The sequence below is a fragment of the Pezoporus flaviventris genome, unplaced genomic scaffold (genome assembly GCF_033815535.1).
Source record: "Pezoporus flaviventris isolate CSIRO_AGI_PZ_B2104156 unplaced genomic scaffold, CSIRO_AGI_Pfla_v1 ptg000002l, whole genome shotgun sequence".
NCBI lineage: Eukaryota > Metazoa > Chordata > Aves > Psittaciformes > Psittacidae > Pezoporus > Pezoporus flaviventris.
This window is the reverse complement of record NW_026892550.1, coordinates 55381294-55398782: the sequence shown is the minus strand read 5'-3', so window position 1 is coordinate 55398782 and position 17489 is coordinate 55381294. Positions and strand designations below refer to the sequence as shown.

The 17489-nt window shown below is 43.8% G+C and overlaps 1 protein-coding gene across 21 annotated transcripts in view; it reads left to right on the top strand.

Moving 5' to 3' along the window:
• Window positions 1-14703, top strand: part of ADGRL3 (adhesion G protein-coupled receptor L3) — a 522648-nt gene extending 507945 nt beyond the window's left edge. For 8 of the 21 annotated variants that reach the window (XM_061479199.1, XM_061479213.1, XM_061479260.1 and 5 more), the window contains 2 exons: window positions 2603-2620; window positions 4518-10843. In XM_061479199.1, coding sequence (XP_061335183.1) covers window positions 2603-2620; window positions 4518-5323 — 824 coding nt within the window. In that variant the 3' untranslated portion in view covers window positions 5324-10843. Of the gene's footprint in view, window positions 1-2602; window positions 2655-4517; window positions 10844-12958 lie in introns of those variants that run through there. The other 13 variants (XM_061479298.1, XM_061479320.1, XM_061479306.1 and 10 more) reach the window with 5 other exon arrangements.
• Window positions 14704-17489: the final 2786 nt, after the last annotated feature.

Sequence of the window (17489 nt, the reverse complement as noted above, 5' to 3'; positions counted from 1 at the left end):
TCTCTGCTCAGGCTGTGGGAAGGGACCATGTTTGTAAGCTGATGTCCTAATGCTTCTGTGAAGGAGAGGCAGATGCATTTAAGCAGGACCTGAGGAGGAGCTGGGGAGTGTGGAACTCTGCCAGCTCCTGTCTCTTGGTGACTCCGGCTTGCTCTGCCACTTCCATGGGATTGCTAAATTTTTTTTTTTGGCTTACTTGCAAGGTGGCTGAATCGTTACAGAGTAACACTGCTTTCAAGCGCAAGTATGTCAGTACTCTGTCAGCTGTCTGCTTCCAGTGAAGGCATCCCTTTCCAGTAAAGGATCTCTAAGGAAGGGAAAATAATGATGGTTACAACGCAAGCAGGAAAACGCCCTTTGTATTTTATGGCAGCATATTGTTTACAGTCGAAATAGATACTGAACTGTATCACCTGGGTATTTTCATTCAAAGCACAAGGAAAGCACATGTGTTTGACCTTTTTACTGTTCATTAATTTCCTAAACTATGGTACCTTGGTGCAATAAATTTGCTTCCAAGAACACTTTTTTAAAAAGGGCTACTGTTAAACACAAAATGCTCTGAATTTTAAGAACTTCAGTGTACCGCAGATGTTGAAATAAGCTTTGATGTTCTGCATAGTTTCTTGCATGATAACATTGAGGTTTGGGGGGCTTTTAAATCAGGGGGCAACAGGTAATGCTGAGTCAGAATTTAGGCTTAAGAGAAGTCCTGATTTTCAGGTCTGGGTGCCTCAACCAAGCCCACGTGATTTGGGTAAAAAATGTGACAAAAATATTGAATGTGCATTTTAATAATCTTGTGTTTTTCTAATTTTTAAGGATAGATTCTGATACAGTTACCTGAGCTAACATTTTATTCCACAATATAGTGTAATTGTTTTGCAAGTGCTATTCAGTGGAACACAGCCAGATGGATAACCAAGAAACCTACCAAGGCTTCATCCTTAGGAGATGAAGAAAGAGTGGGACCAGTACTGATCCCATTGACTGATCCTCTGGAGCTTTTCTATTGACTTCAGAGGGAGCAGAACCCAACCCATTCTTTTTAGGAGGCTGCAAGCTAAATAATTACCACAGAACTGGTATAGCTATTGCTTTGCAAACTAGTTACTGTCCCTGGACAGCTACAAACACTGAACAGAGGAAATCCTGAAGCAGAAATGAAAGTTAGCAAAACCAACCGGGTCCTAATGGCCTCACAGAAGTTCTTTGGGCTTTAAGGATGCTGCATCAGCAGGCATGCTAAAGCAATGATAGTTCATTGTAAAAGCAGATGCTGTCACCACCTCTGGGTGTGCCTTGGCTGGGATCAGCATGTGGTGAGGTCATCGCTAGCTAACATCATCCAACTAACTCATTTCCACATCACTAAGGCTATGATTTTTTTTTGTACCTGCATCTACCAGTTCTGGTGATGGCCACTGACAAGACAAGACACTATAAGAAATCTGGGGCCTGATCTGATCCAGCCCTTCCTTTTCTCCCTCCCCAGTTACGTGTTTTAAGATACCTTCTGCTCAAGCTGAAGCTGCCTGTGGAGCCCTAAGAATAAACCTTGGGAACACACAGGGAATCAGACCTTAAAAGGCCAAAGTCCCATTTTCCAGTGGCAAAAGAGATTCTTCGATAGACACAGAGTGTAGAGGTTGAAGGCAATGTTAGGTGAGGAGTCTGACACTCTGCAGAACGTACCAAACACTCACTGCTGTTGGCAGCTGATGGATGTCCGCTGGCTCGGTCTCTCAAACACAGGAGTTTCTTGAAATGGCCTAACTGCTTTCATGAGATTTAATTTTAAGAGAAAACGTCAATCCTGTTAGAGGGCTCTGCTTAAACCCCAACGTGCCACAGATCATTGCAAAGTGGGAAGCTAAGAGTTTTCACTGGCTCTTCATCTTCATCCCTGGCTCTTCATGTTTTAACCTTTTCTTCTCAATATCTTCATTTAGCAATGCCATTATTCAAACTACTATTCCTCTTTTTTTTCTGCAAAGTCTATGTAGTTTGCCATGTGTTCAATTAAAAAAAAAGAGCAGACTTATCAAAGTCTATAAAATGCCAGCAGCCCTGTGATGAGCAAAGTCATACTCTTACAAAGCACTGTTGCGAAGGATGGACGGCAAAACATTTTTAGTAAGGAAAAGGATTTAGTTTTCAAATTCCAAGGGTTGTTATAACTAACAGTAAGTAAAGCCATTCATTTTAAGACTTTGGAAGTGATGTTGACAGTGCCTGTCTTTTCAAGCATGACCGTTACCAGCTTTAGACTTTTGTTAAATTTCCAGGCATTATTTCTTGATTTGTGTTGCACAATGAATGTTTTATAATGGCATTGGAAAACGTTTTAAATGTGATTTTTTTTTAAATAAAAATGTAGTCTATTGAATATTGCGCGTAAAATAATTTTCTGTCTAAAATGTCAATATTTTTTACCTGAAATAAACCATGTAACAAATTCGTGTATTCTGGGCAGTGGAAATTATTTCTGTTAACTCTTTTTTCTGCACATCATCAATTTGCTTTTTACTCATGTTTCTCCTACTGTCGCTGTAAGCTTACTTGTTGTTTTTTCTTTCCTTTTCTTCATGCTGTCGTTTAGAGCCCTACAGAGAGACAAGTATGGGAGTAAAGCTAAACATTGCATATCAAATGTAATTTTTTTTAGTTCACTTTTATTGCATCACATATAGATGATGTAGCTAATAAAGGAAATTCATCTCAGTTTTGAAATCAAAAGAATATGAATATACATGTATATATACGTGTATGTGTGTGTATGTATGTGTGTATATATATATGTATGCATATACATATATATATGAGATTAGATGATGCTTTCTTTGTTTATTTCTCATTTTTGTGGTATAGTTTACCCAGTGTAATTTCTCATATAATTTTGTGTATGCTTTTTTTTACACTTCACATTTTTATTTGCAAGGTCATGGCATTTTTATATGGTGTGTTTCATTGCGGACCTCACTCTCTTCTTACTTGTGATGCCTCCATTTTATTTCTCCACCAATCCCCAGATCTATGCATTGGCAGCAGAAGCACAGCACTCAGCACCTCAATGCATATGTCACTCAACATGACCATCAGACAAATGCTATTGTACCCATCACCCATTACCTACAGTTCCCCCCCAGGTGCACACTTTTCATTTTTCTTCAAGCATTGTGACACAGTTGGAGAGTTTCCACCGTGAAAATCAGCAGCTTTGCTCTATGTCTGTGATGGCTAGTTTATTTTTTGGCATAGCTCCCTCATTTGCTGAAAAACTCAATATATAGCAGCACCCTCTAAGCTTCAGAAACCTAAAAGGTGACAGACACATTCAGGGCATTTCACTCAAAAGCAAGAAGAAAGCCTGCAGCAGTGCATTCCAGCCCTTGACATGCAGCAACTAATCCATCGCAGATATAGACCGAACCCTGTATTTTCAGAAGGTACACATGCCATGTACCAGCATGGTATGAGCAACTGTTCATCTGAAATTGTCAGCTAATGGCTCCTCTAATCCATCACAGCTTGCTGGGAGTTATTTGCCATTTTTTGGCAACGACCAAAGCCTTTAGCTGAAAGGTCGATGCATTATTTCATGAATCCCCGCGCCTGTACTCCTTCCAATGAGGCCAATAATCCCAAAAAAGAAAGCATGGTGACTTAACTGCTGGGCCTGATTTTCTTCTCCCTTGTCCACTCATGCTGCATTGCTCTCAGAATGCTTCCCCACCTTGTCCCATAGCGTGCTGGGAAAGAGCCAAGCTACAGCCTTATGTTGACAGTGTTGAGACACCTATGGAGATGCAATAGGCATTTAGTTGGAGGGCACACCAAGACTCTGTTACTCCTTGCAGTTTCCCCCAAGATCGCTGTACTGTGACAGTGATGGTACTTGCTGTACCTTCCACTGTTTTGCAAGTCAAATGAGAGCTATTTCAAACATTTTTTGCAGGACCCCACAGCAGCTGCCTCCAACATAGATTGTGTTATAAAATCCCCACCCAGCCAGTGTGGAAAAATAATTTTGGCCATGCCCTTGTTACAGGAGAGGTAGGGCATTTAGCCTTGTCCTAAAAAAGCCTGGGCCGGGAAGCACTTTGTGCCACCACCTTGCTCATCTCTGAATCCCACCATTCAGGCCTTACGCCTTTCCTCTGGCAGCCTGCCCAGCAAGGGTGATTTAGACCAGTCCAGAGTCACCTATTCCTCAGCTCCCTCAGGAATACACAGAGCAAAGTGCAAGAGCCACAGGAGGTACTGGCCAGGACAGGCGATTCCTTCCTGCTGGCTGTTGCTACACCAAGTCACACACTTGACAGCTCTTTCCATTTTTTCGGTGGGAAGACCTTAAGCTGGTTAGCTGGAGCTGTGCCCTACTATTTTGGCTGCAACACTCTTCTTGCTGCCGAGCCCCTGCAGCCATGGCAGCCTAGGAAGGGGGTTTGAGTGTGCACATCCCACGTGAGTGTCCTGTTTGTACAAGTCACCCTCTCTTGTGTAATGTTTTTCAGAGGGGCTTCTGAACAATGCCAGGGATACAAGTGTCACGGATACTCTACCACTGAATGGTAATCACAGCAACAGCTACAGCATCGCCAGCGGCGAGTACCTCAGCAACTGCGTGCAAATCCTTGATCGTGGGTACAACCACACCGAGAACGCCCTCGAGAAAAAGATTCTGAAGGAACTCACCTCCAACTACATCCCTTCCTACCTGAACAACCATGAGCGCTCCAGCGAGCAGAGCCGCAACCTGATGAACAAACTTGTCAACAGCGTGGGCGGCGGGAGTGAGGATGACGCCATTGTGCTGGACGACGCCACCTCCTTCACCCACGAGGAGAGCCTGGGCCTGGAGCTCATCCATGAGGAGTCGGATGCCCCGCTGCTGCCCCCCCGGGTATACTCTGCGGACAACCACCAGCCCCACCTCTACAGCCGGCGGTGCATCCCGCAAGACAACAGTGAGAGTTTTTTCCCCTTGCTGACCAACGAGCACACGGACGACCTCCAGTCACCCAACAGGGATTCTCTCTATACCAGTATGCCCGCGCTGGCCGGCATGCCCATGACGGAAAGTGTCACCGCCAGCACCCAGACCGATCCCCCACCAGCCAAAAGTAATGGTGGCGACGCTGATGATGTTTACTACAAAAGTATGCCCAACCTTGGCTCCAGGAACCACGTCCATCAGCTACACACTTACTACCAGCTAGGTCGAGGCAGCAGCGACGGTTTTATAGTCCCACCAAACAAAGAGGGAACCCCCCCGGACGGCAATGCAAAAGGACCTGCTCACTTGGTCACTAGTCTATAGAAGATTCAGCAAAAATTAAGCAAAGAGACAACAAAAAGCCCCTCCGTAACGCTCGGTTTACTGTTCTGAGTTAATCCAAACAGTGGTAATATTGTGTGTACTCCTAAATCTTCATGCTGTTCGAAAGGAAACTCTTGGACTTTTTTTACTGGAATTTTTAGGCCGGCCCGGAGAGGACAGTAACTGCTGCCCCCCCCCCCCCCCCCCCCTCCCCCCATCCTCCTTCCCTCCAGATAGACTTCATTATGTTAATGAAAGAGATAGATAACGGCACGCTTTGTGGCCTTCTCAAGTTATGCCGTGTTTGTTTAAACAATCCTTGATGCTGTGTTGCTCTTAATACCAAGGACCTGATTTAAGAGGAAAAAAATTAAAAAAGGCAAAAACAAACAAACAAAAGTAAAGAAAAAATAAAAGGCCAAAAATGTGCATTTAAAACTAGTAGCGATGACTCATCTAGGTGGGAGCGCTGCACAAAAACAAGCTAGCAAAACTCTTTCTTACCAATCCAGATCACCTCATGGGTTTTGGTCACTCACAACTTGGTTTCACTGCAGCGCCCTTTGCTGTGGGAGCAAACAAAACAAAAATTTAATGAGATGGAAGGGAATCCTAGAATTCTGTGCTAAAGGCATATTTTATGTTTTGCTGTATTAACGGATGATAAAAACTAATGGCAGATAAAGAGAAGAGAACAATTTCTATGTAATGTACAGATACTAGCATTGCACATATAGTCTGCTTTCTGTTCCTCCAGAACTTGCGTCCCTGTTAATGTAGTGGAAAAAAAAAAAAATAACTTTTTTCTGTTGTGCTGGTCTTGTAAGTTTGTCTACCAGTAGGAGCAAGGTTTTTCATAACTCCTCCTTTTTTTTTCGGTTTTGTTTTGCCTCTTCCACTGTTCCTCACCTTCATCCTGTCCCCATCCCAGTAAAAAAAAAAAAAATCTCTGGGAAAAAAAAAAAACAAACATCACTTTATAAGGACTATTTTTAGTAACACCATCACCATTTCTTTTCAGCCAAGGCAGTCTTTTTATTTCCTCGCTGTACAACTTTCTACAGCCAGCGTATTGCTGGCAGACCTCTTGGCAGACTAGACCAGGGCAAACTTCCCCATTGACAGTGCACAACCGATCGTGACAATAATCCTGTGAAGCGTCTTTGGCAAGCAGCCCCTCAGCCAGGCCGTAGGGTTGCATCCAGGAGCTGAGAGGTTCATCTTATTGTCATAGCAGGGCTTCCACAGGAGATGGCCATTTCCCTGGAGGAGCAAAGAGCCTTCACGGCTCAATCTGGTCCCCGGTTTAGGCACTTGTACTGCAGTGGTTAAGAAAACTGATTGATGTGTAGTGAGCTAAAAAGTACTTTGCAGTGATTAAAAAAAGAGTCTTCTGTTCATTATTTTTCCTAACAGGAAATTTATTTATTTGACAGGATTTTTAATTAACATAGGCTTTCTGGAGGTAAATTAGCAGCACGGAGTATGAATAATTATTTTTTCTTTTTTTATTTTTTATTTTTTTTTAATTTATGATCCATTTTGTACGGTCTCAACAGTTGAATGACCTCATTACTAATATTTGTTGTAAAAGTGAAGCTTGTTTGCCAACCAATAAACAACTGATCACGATTTAGAAGATACTGTATGTATGTACTGTACAATTAATCTCTCCTTTTTTGTTGTTGTTGTTGTTCATCTCTCCATTACTGTCTTCAGTACAAGTCTCCACTCCTTTATGGCATGGGTGAGCAATGCCAAAGAAAGGAGGCCTAAGCTGAGCAATTTAAGCACAAAGGTTACACAGCTGCGGCTGACTAGAAATATCAGGCTAACAGTACTTGTTTAGGGGTGAGAACAACACTGATCGATACTTGTTGCAGGTGATTCTAGGTCTGTTTTGTGCCTACTGTATAAACTAGCCAACGACACGCGGATTGAGTATAGTATTTCATGTGTCGTACCTTTTAATCATTGTAATGTTTTAATTTTTTTTTTTTTTTAAGTTTGTTTTTTCTGAGATTAAAAAACTGCTGGTAGCATGTCAAAGAGTAAAACAAGTCCCCGTTAGGCCTCCTCAGTCATTGTTTGCTGTCTCTTTATTTTCTTGCTCCGAGCATATGCAAAGCACCATCATTGTCCTAGGCTACATAACCCTTCCCAATCCCATGACTGCCGATTGCCCGCTGGCACTTTGCCACTCTCATTTAGCTTCCCCTTTCAAATCCCTTGGGAGCAATTAGGATTCATCGTCAGGATATAGAAGGCCACAAAATAGACTAGAAAGATTGACAGTGAAAATAATCACCTCCGGACACGCCTTTTCCTGATTTTTCAGCCCGTGATTTTTCACAAAACCCTCCCGTGACTTGGCCTTTGGCGTCTGGTGCTGCCTCTGTCCAAACTGCTTCTATCCGACTCCCATCAAGCTGGGTAAAAGCCAGAACATTTGGAAGAGGCAGGTGATGCCTGTGTTAGACAAGATATTCCCAGTACTGAGAATAAATGTAGCAGCAGAGCACCTCTGTCCCAGGGTTGTCCTCACACAGAGTGATGCTGCTCAGTTCTGCTCAGCAGGGACTTGGTGCGGGTAAAACCCAGGGGTTGGTGGTATTTGGTGGTATTCGTGGCCTACAGAAGAGTCTGGTTGAGTCACTTGAGTCCTTCCTGCAGACAGGCAGTCAGACCAAAACATCTTGGGAAGAAAACTTCATTTCTGACCAAGCACTGATTACAGCTTGGTCAGAAATCCTACAGTTGTGCCTCTTCCCAGGTCTAGGTTTTGTGAAAGGAGTTATTTCCCATCAGGAGACTGGGAATCACATAGCTTCATAGCAAAACATCCACTGGCCAGCCAGGTCGTGTTCTTGCTCTTGATACTGTCTCGTCATTTCATTTTATTTTCCATGCCAGCAGGGATGGAGCTGGGTAGTGCATGGTAGACTTATGCATGCAGGCAAAGCATGATTCAGTCCCATGTGGCCATACCAGTCTATGTAGCCTCCCAAAGGAGGCTCTTAAGACTTGACATATGAAGTACTTCTTATTGTGGAGAAAGTTAAAACTCTTCTACTGTATTAGACCCCAAAAAAAAGTTTTCCAGGGTTATGGCAGGATTGAATTCATGCAGAGGGTGAGAGACACCATATCAAACATTGCTGTGATAAAATGGGAGGCAGGTGATCAACATGGCATTTACCAGAGTGCCCGAAACTATGCAAGAATAAACTAGTGGTGGATTTGCTGGGATTATTTGAGATGATTGTGTCCTATTGAAAAATCTTTGACTTTTTTTACTCTGGTCGTTCTTCCCCAGCATTTCTATGTATTTCAGATTTATCAGTAAACAGGATATTTTTCTGCTCTTCTCCATCCCTTTTTGCTCGAGCTTGTCTCTGCCAGCCTAACATGCCTATTAGTGCTTTGATTGCAAAAAAAAAACCTGTTTATTTTCAAGCTGATTATTTCTGTCCCCAAGCTGTTCTGGCGCCGCAGGATTCACTGTCGGTGCTTCTTACAGTTTTGGAAACAGTGGAATCACAAAATAGAAGGAAAATATATATTATTAATTATATTAAGCCAAAAATGGTTTAAGACTGTAATTTAGTTGGGGAGGAAGGCAGGAAGCAAGATCAAGATTATTTTTGTCACTTTTTTTCCCCTTGAAAACAGACTTTTGTTGTGTCAGAGAGTTAATTATGGGCATGGTGAAAGTTTCTGTTTGTTGATAAGTAGCTCTATAGATAAAATTCTTAAGTAACTGGCAATATAGTGGTGTCTTCTGTGCTTGCCCATTTTCTATAAGAACCATAGAATCATAGGGACACCTTCCACTAGATCAGGTTGCTCAAAGCCTCATTCAATCTGGCCTTGAACACTTCCAGAGACAGTGCATTCAAAACTTCTCTGGGCAACCTGTTCCAGTGCCTCACCACCCTCACAGTAAAGAATTTCTTCCTAATGTCTCAATATAAATCTGTCCTCTTTCAGTGTCAAGCCATTATCCCTATCCTGTCACTACATGCCCTCTCCAGGTTTCTTGTAGACCCCTTTTAGGTTTTGGAAGGCTGCTATAAGGTCTTCCTGGAGCCTTCTCTTCTCCAAACTGAACAAACCCAACTCTCAGCCTGTCTTCATAGGAGAACTGTTCCAGCCCTCTGAGGAGCTTCATGGCTCTTCTTTGGACTCCCTCCAGCCAGTCCATGCCATTCATATGTTGGAGACTCCAGACCTGAATGCAGTAATGGCCATAAGAGACTGTAAAATTTTTCCCAAAACATGTGAAGGAGAACTGCAGGGGAAAAGACATGCAAAGAAAGACTACGTAGGCTGGACGGTAGCTGGGGATGGGGGTATTCATCACAGCTTTAGAGGCACTGTGTAGCAATATTACTTATCATGGTGCTGCTCCTTTCTGACTATTGATTACGCTTACTTCCATGAAATCTGTGGTTGTTAACCAATCTTTTTACTTCCTCGCTGCCACCAGGTAATGAGCAATGAGATGCTTCAGAGGGCTGGGGGAAAGATTGGTGGCGGTAGGAGGCACCAATCTCTGGGGAGTTCTTGTGTATCTCTATGTGTGTCCTTATTGCTTGTATCCCCCTTCCTTCTTCTGTAGCCACCTTGCCTCTCTCACACATACCCCTATGCTCTTGATCTCACTAGTTTATAAAGAATGTAATGCCCCATAGACTTGGCTAGACGACAGGGATAAAAATATAGCTCATCTTATTAGAAAGCTATCTCAGGAAAGTCTAAGAGCACTGGCTTGGTCATCTGTCGCACCCTGATTTCCTTCATATGTTTAGAAGTACTTTATTTTTAGCTACCTGCTGCATTCAGCTAGACTCTATGCAAATTTTATTTAATGAATATTTTAGGGTTTAAATAGTCTGTGCTCATTAGCATTATATAAATGTCATGTTGTTTCTGGCTCTCCAGTAAAGGCATGGAGAACATCCTGCAGCATAAAGCTGAAACCAGATGAAATTGGTGGTTAATACTCCCAGGGAAGGCAGCATAGCTGTCCTCAGCAGGGACATTAGCAGTGTGGTCAGGGGAGAGTACCTGAAGGAGCACCCACGGGAGAGCGGCAGCATCTCCTGCTCTGCACCAAGAGTCATACTGCCGGGTGCAGGCAGCTGGTTTAGGGTCAGTTTTTCTCTTCCAGAGGCTTTGGGAAGTCCTAGGTATGCATGGATCATATACCAGATCATATGTCATCCCAGATCAGCTGGGATGGTCTGTCTGATGCTGAGACTAGCCAGGATAGCTTGGAAATCTACCTTTTTCGCATTGGATTAGCTTTTTACAGGTGCTTACTGTTGATTGCATTTGGTGCACCAGACAGATGATGATAGCCTTCTCCAGCAAAATGCCAACAAAAACAATCAACCTATTTGCTGGGGTTTTTTTATTTCTTCACCTTCCACATATTTTCTTATCTTTCTACTCCTTAAATACACTGTACACATGTAAAAAAACAAGCTAAAACCTCAATAAATAAAACCAAAAATACTGGTATGCAGAGCGGTTATTGCGTGCTGGAAGCAAATGCTTGATATTTTGACAGTGTTGCTTAAAACCCCAAACTACAACTTGAAAGACAAAAACACAGTTGCTCACAACCTTCTCAGCTAGTGTGCATGGGAGTACTTGTACAGATGACCCAGTATCTCCAACTGCCGCTTGTAATCAACTGCATCTTATGTTACAACTTTGGAAAGGTTGTTTCCAGCAGCACTATGCTCGATGGGTAAATTACATCCGTAATAAAAATGTTTTCAGCGTGTCTTCTCCCACTTCTCTCTGAGGCATCTCAGGCAGTTTAATTCAAGTCCTCATGGCAAGACGGCTCAGTACAGGCATAAGCCCTGCAGTCTTTGTGTCCCATGGACAGTAAAGGCTTCACCTTGCAGCATGCACAAGCCTGCAGTAACATCCACTGATATATGTTTTTGAGAGATGAATGTTAATAAGCAAGCTCTCAACAAACTGGGTGGAGGATTCCTGCGTACGCCACTCGGGAAGCAGCAGCACCTCACCCCAGGCATCTCTTAGCACTTAGTTGTACAAATGCAAGAAAGGGGTGGGAAAACGGACGTTGGGCAGGGGGAAGTTAAAAGGAAAAAGCCCCTAATTTCTGGCAAGGCTTCATCCTTTGGCTGAAATGTGCCAAAAGCAATTTCTCAGGTGTTTTCCATAGGCAGCCAGAGAAAAGCATGAGGTTGTACTGGATTAGCCTGTAATGGGAGGCCAATTTGAGGCAGGCTAAAGCCTTGCTGCAGCTGTCAGATGCAGCTCTTGCTGCAGCTCTGGCCAGCTCCTAGTTTCCTCACCTTAAAAAAACAGGAAAGATGATTTTATGGTTTGCCACCGAGGACTTCAGCAGCCCTTTTTTTGAGAAGCTCCCTCCCTGCTAAATAGATGAGCTTCTTTTGGTGCAAGTGCCTCAGCTCTGCCCTTTGGTCACTTTCACCTCACTCTCCTTGCTTGCGTTGCAACCATTCGTACATAAAGACGAAAGGCCTCATTGCTCAAGCTGATGTTCCTATCAGCCAGAAAGAGTGCTTCATGTTAAATAGGTGGGATTTTTGAGTATTTTTCCCCAAGACACACTGTGTACCCAGGCATTTTTAGCTGCTAGCAGTTTGTGCTGCAATGCAAAGCAGCCCGCCAAGCTACCAGCAGCGGAAATGAAAGGAGAAAATGCATCCCGCTGCTTGGGGAAAAAAAAAAAAAAGGAGAGATGAGCAGCAAGGATGAAAGTCCCGCTTTTTCAGGAAAAAAAAAAAAGCCGAAATAGCCAAGCTGGAAGGTGCTCTTTCTATGCTGATGTGCAGAGCAACACAGATTTGCTGGCCTTTGGGTGGGTAGGAGATGGGGTGAAATTATTTATGCTTAGAAAATGGCACCAGGACAGCTCTTAATTCTTTTTGAATGTGTCCAGCTTATCTTAACCTCTCCCTCAAATACTATTTATAAAAAAGCCTGCATGTGTTCACCCCAGATTGCACATGGCTGCCTCTTCCCGACCTGCGCATGTAAAAGGAGGCGTTTTCCTCCCCAGGGCTGCAGTGATTATAGAGGCAGCTGTAAAGCAGAGCACTCAGGATGTGAAGTGCCCTTCAGATAATGTGTGATAGCAAAACAAATCTGTTTACTCTGCATTTATACTAACTATTTATTATAAACGGGTGGGGGGATCACAAAGAATGCAGTTGCTCAAATAAGCTGGTACAAGCTGGTGGTTGCAGCTTGACTCTGACATGTCCTTGCTTGAGCTGGGTCAAACCCAGAGAAGCAGAGTCGCCTCGGCATTGCCCTTCGTCTGGAGAGCAGTGGGCACCAGTGGCCAATGCTGCTAGTCCTCACACCATTTAATAAATAACTGGCTGATGTGGGGCCACAGCCAGGCAAATCTGTACCACTGGCTTCAGCAAAAAGGGTGGGAGGAGGTTCCTGATGAGATGTTGGCCCATAAATGCATTCTCCTGCTCTGTACAAGCCTTCCTTCTCAAGGCAAGAGCAGGCTTCCTATGCTTTGAGGGTGGAAATGATCTTAAAAATAGCTGGTGGCTGCTGCAGGGTCCTGCTTTGGGGCTTTACTTGCTCTCCCCTTGTTTTTCACAGAAAGCGGAAGGACGCCCAAGCAGGAACCAGTCTTCAGGCGAGTGACCATGGAAGACAGTGTCATCTAGGGATGACACCCAACGAGCCTGCCTCAGCAAGCCCATGACAGTGCACCTCCTCAGCTCCTCTGTGCCTCAGTTTACCCCTCCCTTATTGGGATCATGTAATGAGAGAGACCGGAGAAACTAGCCTCAACCAAAACCTTCAGCAAACCCTTACATCCCCGAGGAGAAGACAGTCCATCTGGGATTCCCAATGCCTCATGCATGGCAGCACCTTGGGAAGTGCCCTCACTGCTTGGTCACTCGCTTTTTTGTTAAGATGAGCAGAACAGGCGAAAAATGTCTTTTGTAATAAGAAATTGGTTTCGTCTACTCCAAACATTGGCTTTGCAACTTGAAAACTTTTAAATATGGCTGAGCATGCACAACCCCCCCATCCTGAGCCCCTCTCCATGTTCACAACCTGGGCTGTATAAAGGCAACCCTGACGGATCCAGGTCCCTGTTGTAAATACAAACCTGTCTGTGTGGAGAGGTAATGAGGGAAGGAAAACAGGGACAAAGAAATAATCCTTATACCAGAAGAAGCTGAACTTGTCAGCAGAGTACTGTTGAGTGGAGCTGTCACTTTTAAGTGGGGACCGGCGCACATGTCCAGCAGTGGCTCCTCATTGCAAAACTTCTTGTGGGGGAAGCTGTTCAGATTTTATTGTCTTGTGTAAATAGAGATATTTTTTTGAAAAAATGAGCCTTAGTATATTGAAGATAGCGTTTCTCAATCAGCTCAGCTGGGATGGATATATGGGAAACCATGGCATTTGCATAGTGGAGGCTGTCATGGCGTTTTGGAGCTAAGCTGTGCCGCCGTGGCTGGCGCAGGAGGCACCTGAAAGACGACAGACACATCCAGGAGAGGACTCAGCAGATGTTTCTCCTTTGTTCCTGTAAACAGGGTAGACTCGCTGCACCCATGATCTCCACTGGTGTAAATACTCAGCTACAGCCCACAGTGGTCATGGGCCACTTGATGCAGGGGTGGGGGAAGTGGGATGGGCAGAAATCACCAGAGGGATGCAAACCCCATCGGTGTGGGTCCCCTCAGGGTTTTAGCATTAATTTAAAAAAAAAAGAAAGAAAAAGAGAAAGAAACCCTGAAGACTTGTTAATGGTGTTGGGCCAGCTATTGGGCAGGATAAATGGAAGACATCTGTCATGTCAGCCTCTATATGCAGTTCTCCTTGGCATATGTGCAAATGAGCGTGCAAGATCATGCCCTGCTTGGGTGGCTGCCAGCCAGCACAGGTCCCTGTGTCTGTGTACCTGTGTCCATGAGAGAAGAAGAGATGGTATGGATGTGTATGTCTTATATGCCTAGACACATTTCAGAAGTCACAAGTAACACTGCCAGGTCCAGCTTTATTAGCATGAGTGCAGAGTAGTGTTTGCATCAAACTGGGGAGCAAGGCGGGCTAGGCTGGGAAGACAGTGTTAGATGAGCAAAAGCTGATAAATCTCTGCTTCACACTGATTCATCATCCGCTGTCCCACCATGACATGACAGTGGGCATCTGCAAATGCTCCTGACAGAGCAGGGCTAAGTTGGATGCTGGTAGCCACAGCCTGGTACCTGGTGGAAGCAGGAAAAGAACTTTGGGGTTTCCCCTTTATCCTTCTCAATTCAAAGCTTACTTATGCTTTATTTACTCTGAGTCTGACCCTGTGGATTCATGCAGCAGAGGGAAATTTGGGGGGGGGGGGGGGAATTAAGAAAGAAAAGGGTATTTTTGAAAACAACACATAATAATTTTCTCTAGACATAAAAGCCTCTCTTCGGCCTGGCATTTTGCAAGAAAGAAGGGCCAAGGTGGAAGTGACCCCTCCCTATTAAAAAGTCAGATAGCATAAACCAGCTGTTGCACATATTTAACATAATACTGTGCCCTATACCTTTGCAAAGAAATGGGAGATAAACAGAAATTGAAAGCTGCCCCAGAGACGTTTGGGCATCCAGAGTGCTGATTCACTTGCAGTGAGTGGTTCAAGGTGAGGTGCAGGGATAGTCTTTTCCTCTTGTGTACTTGAATACCTCCTCTGTCATCTGGCTTTGTGGGGCTGCTGCTACCATTAACACCTAACAATTGCCACTGCCAAGTGATTTATTTATTTAGCAAACCATTTATTTATTTATTTATCAAATTGGTGCTCAGGAGACACAGTGCTTTCGTCTGCCACAGGTAGACACCTTTTTCTTTGCCCACTTCTTCAGGCTTGTATGGTGTCCCCAGACAAAGTGGCCATCATTCTGGGGAGATTCAGGTTTCTGCCCACTACAGGCTGTCATCCTTTTTTAACAGGGAGAAAAATAATGAAAAATATGAACAACCCTCCCCATCTTTGTGCCAGAAATGTTCTGAAAATCAGGCAGTATATTAAGCAAAATAAATACCTCCAAAAATTCTGAAAGCTCACGATCTTTTAAAGTCTCAAGCGAACCATCCTTACAGTTTCTAGAGCCCCAGTGAGCAGTGCTGAGTCCTGAGCCCGAGGATGCCTGACCCTGGGGAGGTCTGGGGAGCTGCAGGGGATTAAAAGGGGGGCTACAATTGCAGGAAAGCAGAAATTCCCTGGTTTTTCACTAGGTCGCAGAAAAGCAGAAATCCCCTGGGTTTTGTTTGTTTTTCATTAGAGGGTCACTACTAGTTTCTCTCTCCGGACAATCCCATCATTCCGCACCTTAAACCCTTGCTGTATGACTAGAAGAGTTATTCTTGGAGGCATTTATGACAATCTTCAATGTCTCTCTCTCTCCCCATTGCCAGAGAGGCTGACACCCAGTAACTAATGGTGATGGCTGCAAAGATGAGACAGGCTGACCCCAAGTCCTAATAAAAATGATGAATCTTGTCCACTGCCTCAGTATCGATGGTGCACAGGTTACGTGCAGAAGTGTGCCAGTAAAGAGGGGGAGGGAGATAGTCACAGAAGAGCAGGTCTGGCAGGTGCCAGGTTACAAAACCCACCCAGTTGCTGTGTTCCCCATCTGTTCCCAGGTTTAATCCAGCCCCAAATCAATAGTGATTGACGTTTCACCTGCTTTCCGTATCTTAACTGGACTTCCTTACTCCTCAGGCATGGAACAAATCTTAATACAATGTAATTACTGTACTCCTGGTGATGAACCCGTATGAAAAGCTATCACGGAGAGCATTAATAAAATGTACATTATGAAAAAGAAATCAGCATTGTCTGAAATTAATAACGCATCAGATTTTTCTCATCCATGTCTCCTCATTACATGCCTGCCCTTGAGTTTTCTATTAAAATGACTTATCCAAACTACTCCTATAGCTGTGTTCAGTATGAAGTTATGTGCTGTAGATTTGCATCCCAGTCAGATGTACCGCATAAGACTTATTAATCTGTTACGTCTTTCAGGCATTGATTTTAGTGGCGTTTATATAACACTGGTATAACTAAAATGAACTGATTGATTCATGCGTATGGATTAGTTTGCCTAAGACTTTGAGCCTAGGTATCTTTATCATGCACTGTAATGCCAGAATTCATCACTGTATTATTTACAAGAGACTGAACTGGCTGCATCTCAATAACTGAAGAGATCTTCACTGGTTTATTTATGTATAAATGTTTACTTAATCAGCCACCAATTTTGTTTAGCAGAATTTGTTAGCAAACGGAAATTGTAAACGATAACGTGGTTTCTATTTTAAAATTTATAGGCTGTCATCTATAGCAAAATCCAAGATTTCCGAAGTGTCTTTGTCTACTGGCAATCAACAAGCTCTCTTGTATATGCTTTCTGGTAATTGCAATTAGCTCCTTCAATATTTACTATAAAAAATAATATAACCCAAATACAGGAGATCTGGGTGGGAGTGTGTCAAAGTCAACACAAATATCCTAACATATAGAGACATTGTTGCAAGTTGAACAAAGCAACAAGAAGCCACCACCCAGCACAAGAGCAGGAGCACCATGGTTTATGATGTGGCAGGTGTCATCACCTTCCGTCTGTGGCTCTGCGCTGGATCGAGGGGCAGGAGCACTCCATCGGCCAATGCCTAGGGACCAAGTGATGCCAGTCTGCAAGGCCTGGTGCATGGATATGCCAGTATGGGGAGTTCTGCTTCCTTCCTTTATGAGGAAATCCCAATTCCAGGTAAAATAAGTGAAGCTGTAACTTGGTTGCTTGGCCCTTACACCCTGCAATAGATTGAGGAAAACCTGCTCAAAGGTGCAAGGGAAGCACTGTTCACCATGCATTGCAGCTGGAAAAGTAGCCGGGCTACAATGTGGACTTAAGGGAATAACAATCCAGGGAGGCCTAATCCCAGGTTCCCAATTTAAGGTTGCTTTGGACCATGCTGCTTCTCCTGGAGACCAGGGAATAGATAGACTAAAAAGATTAATTAAATGAAAGAGGAGACTTTCCTGTTAGGAGCCATTTAGAAATATTTTTAGTGCAGAGGCACGTAAGAAGTGACATGTTGAAGGCACATAAAATAATAA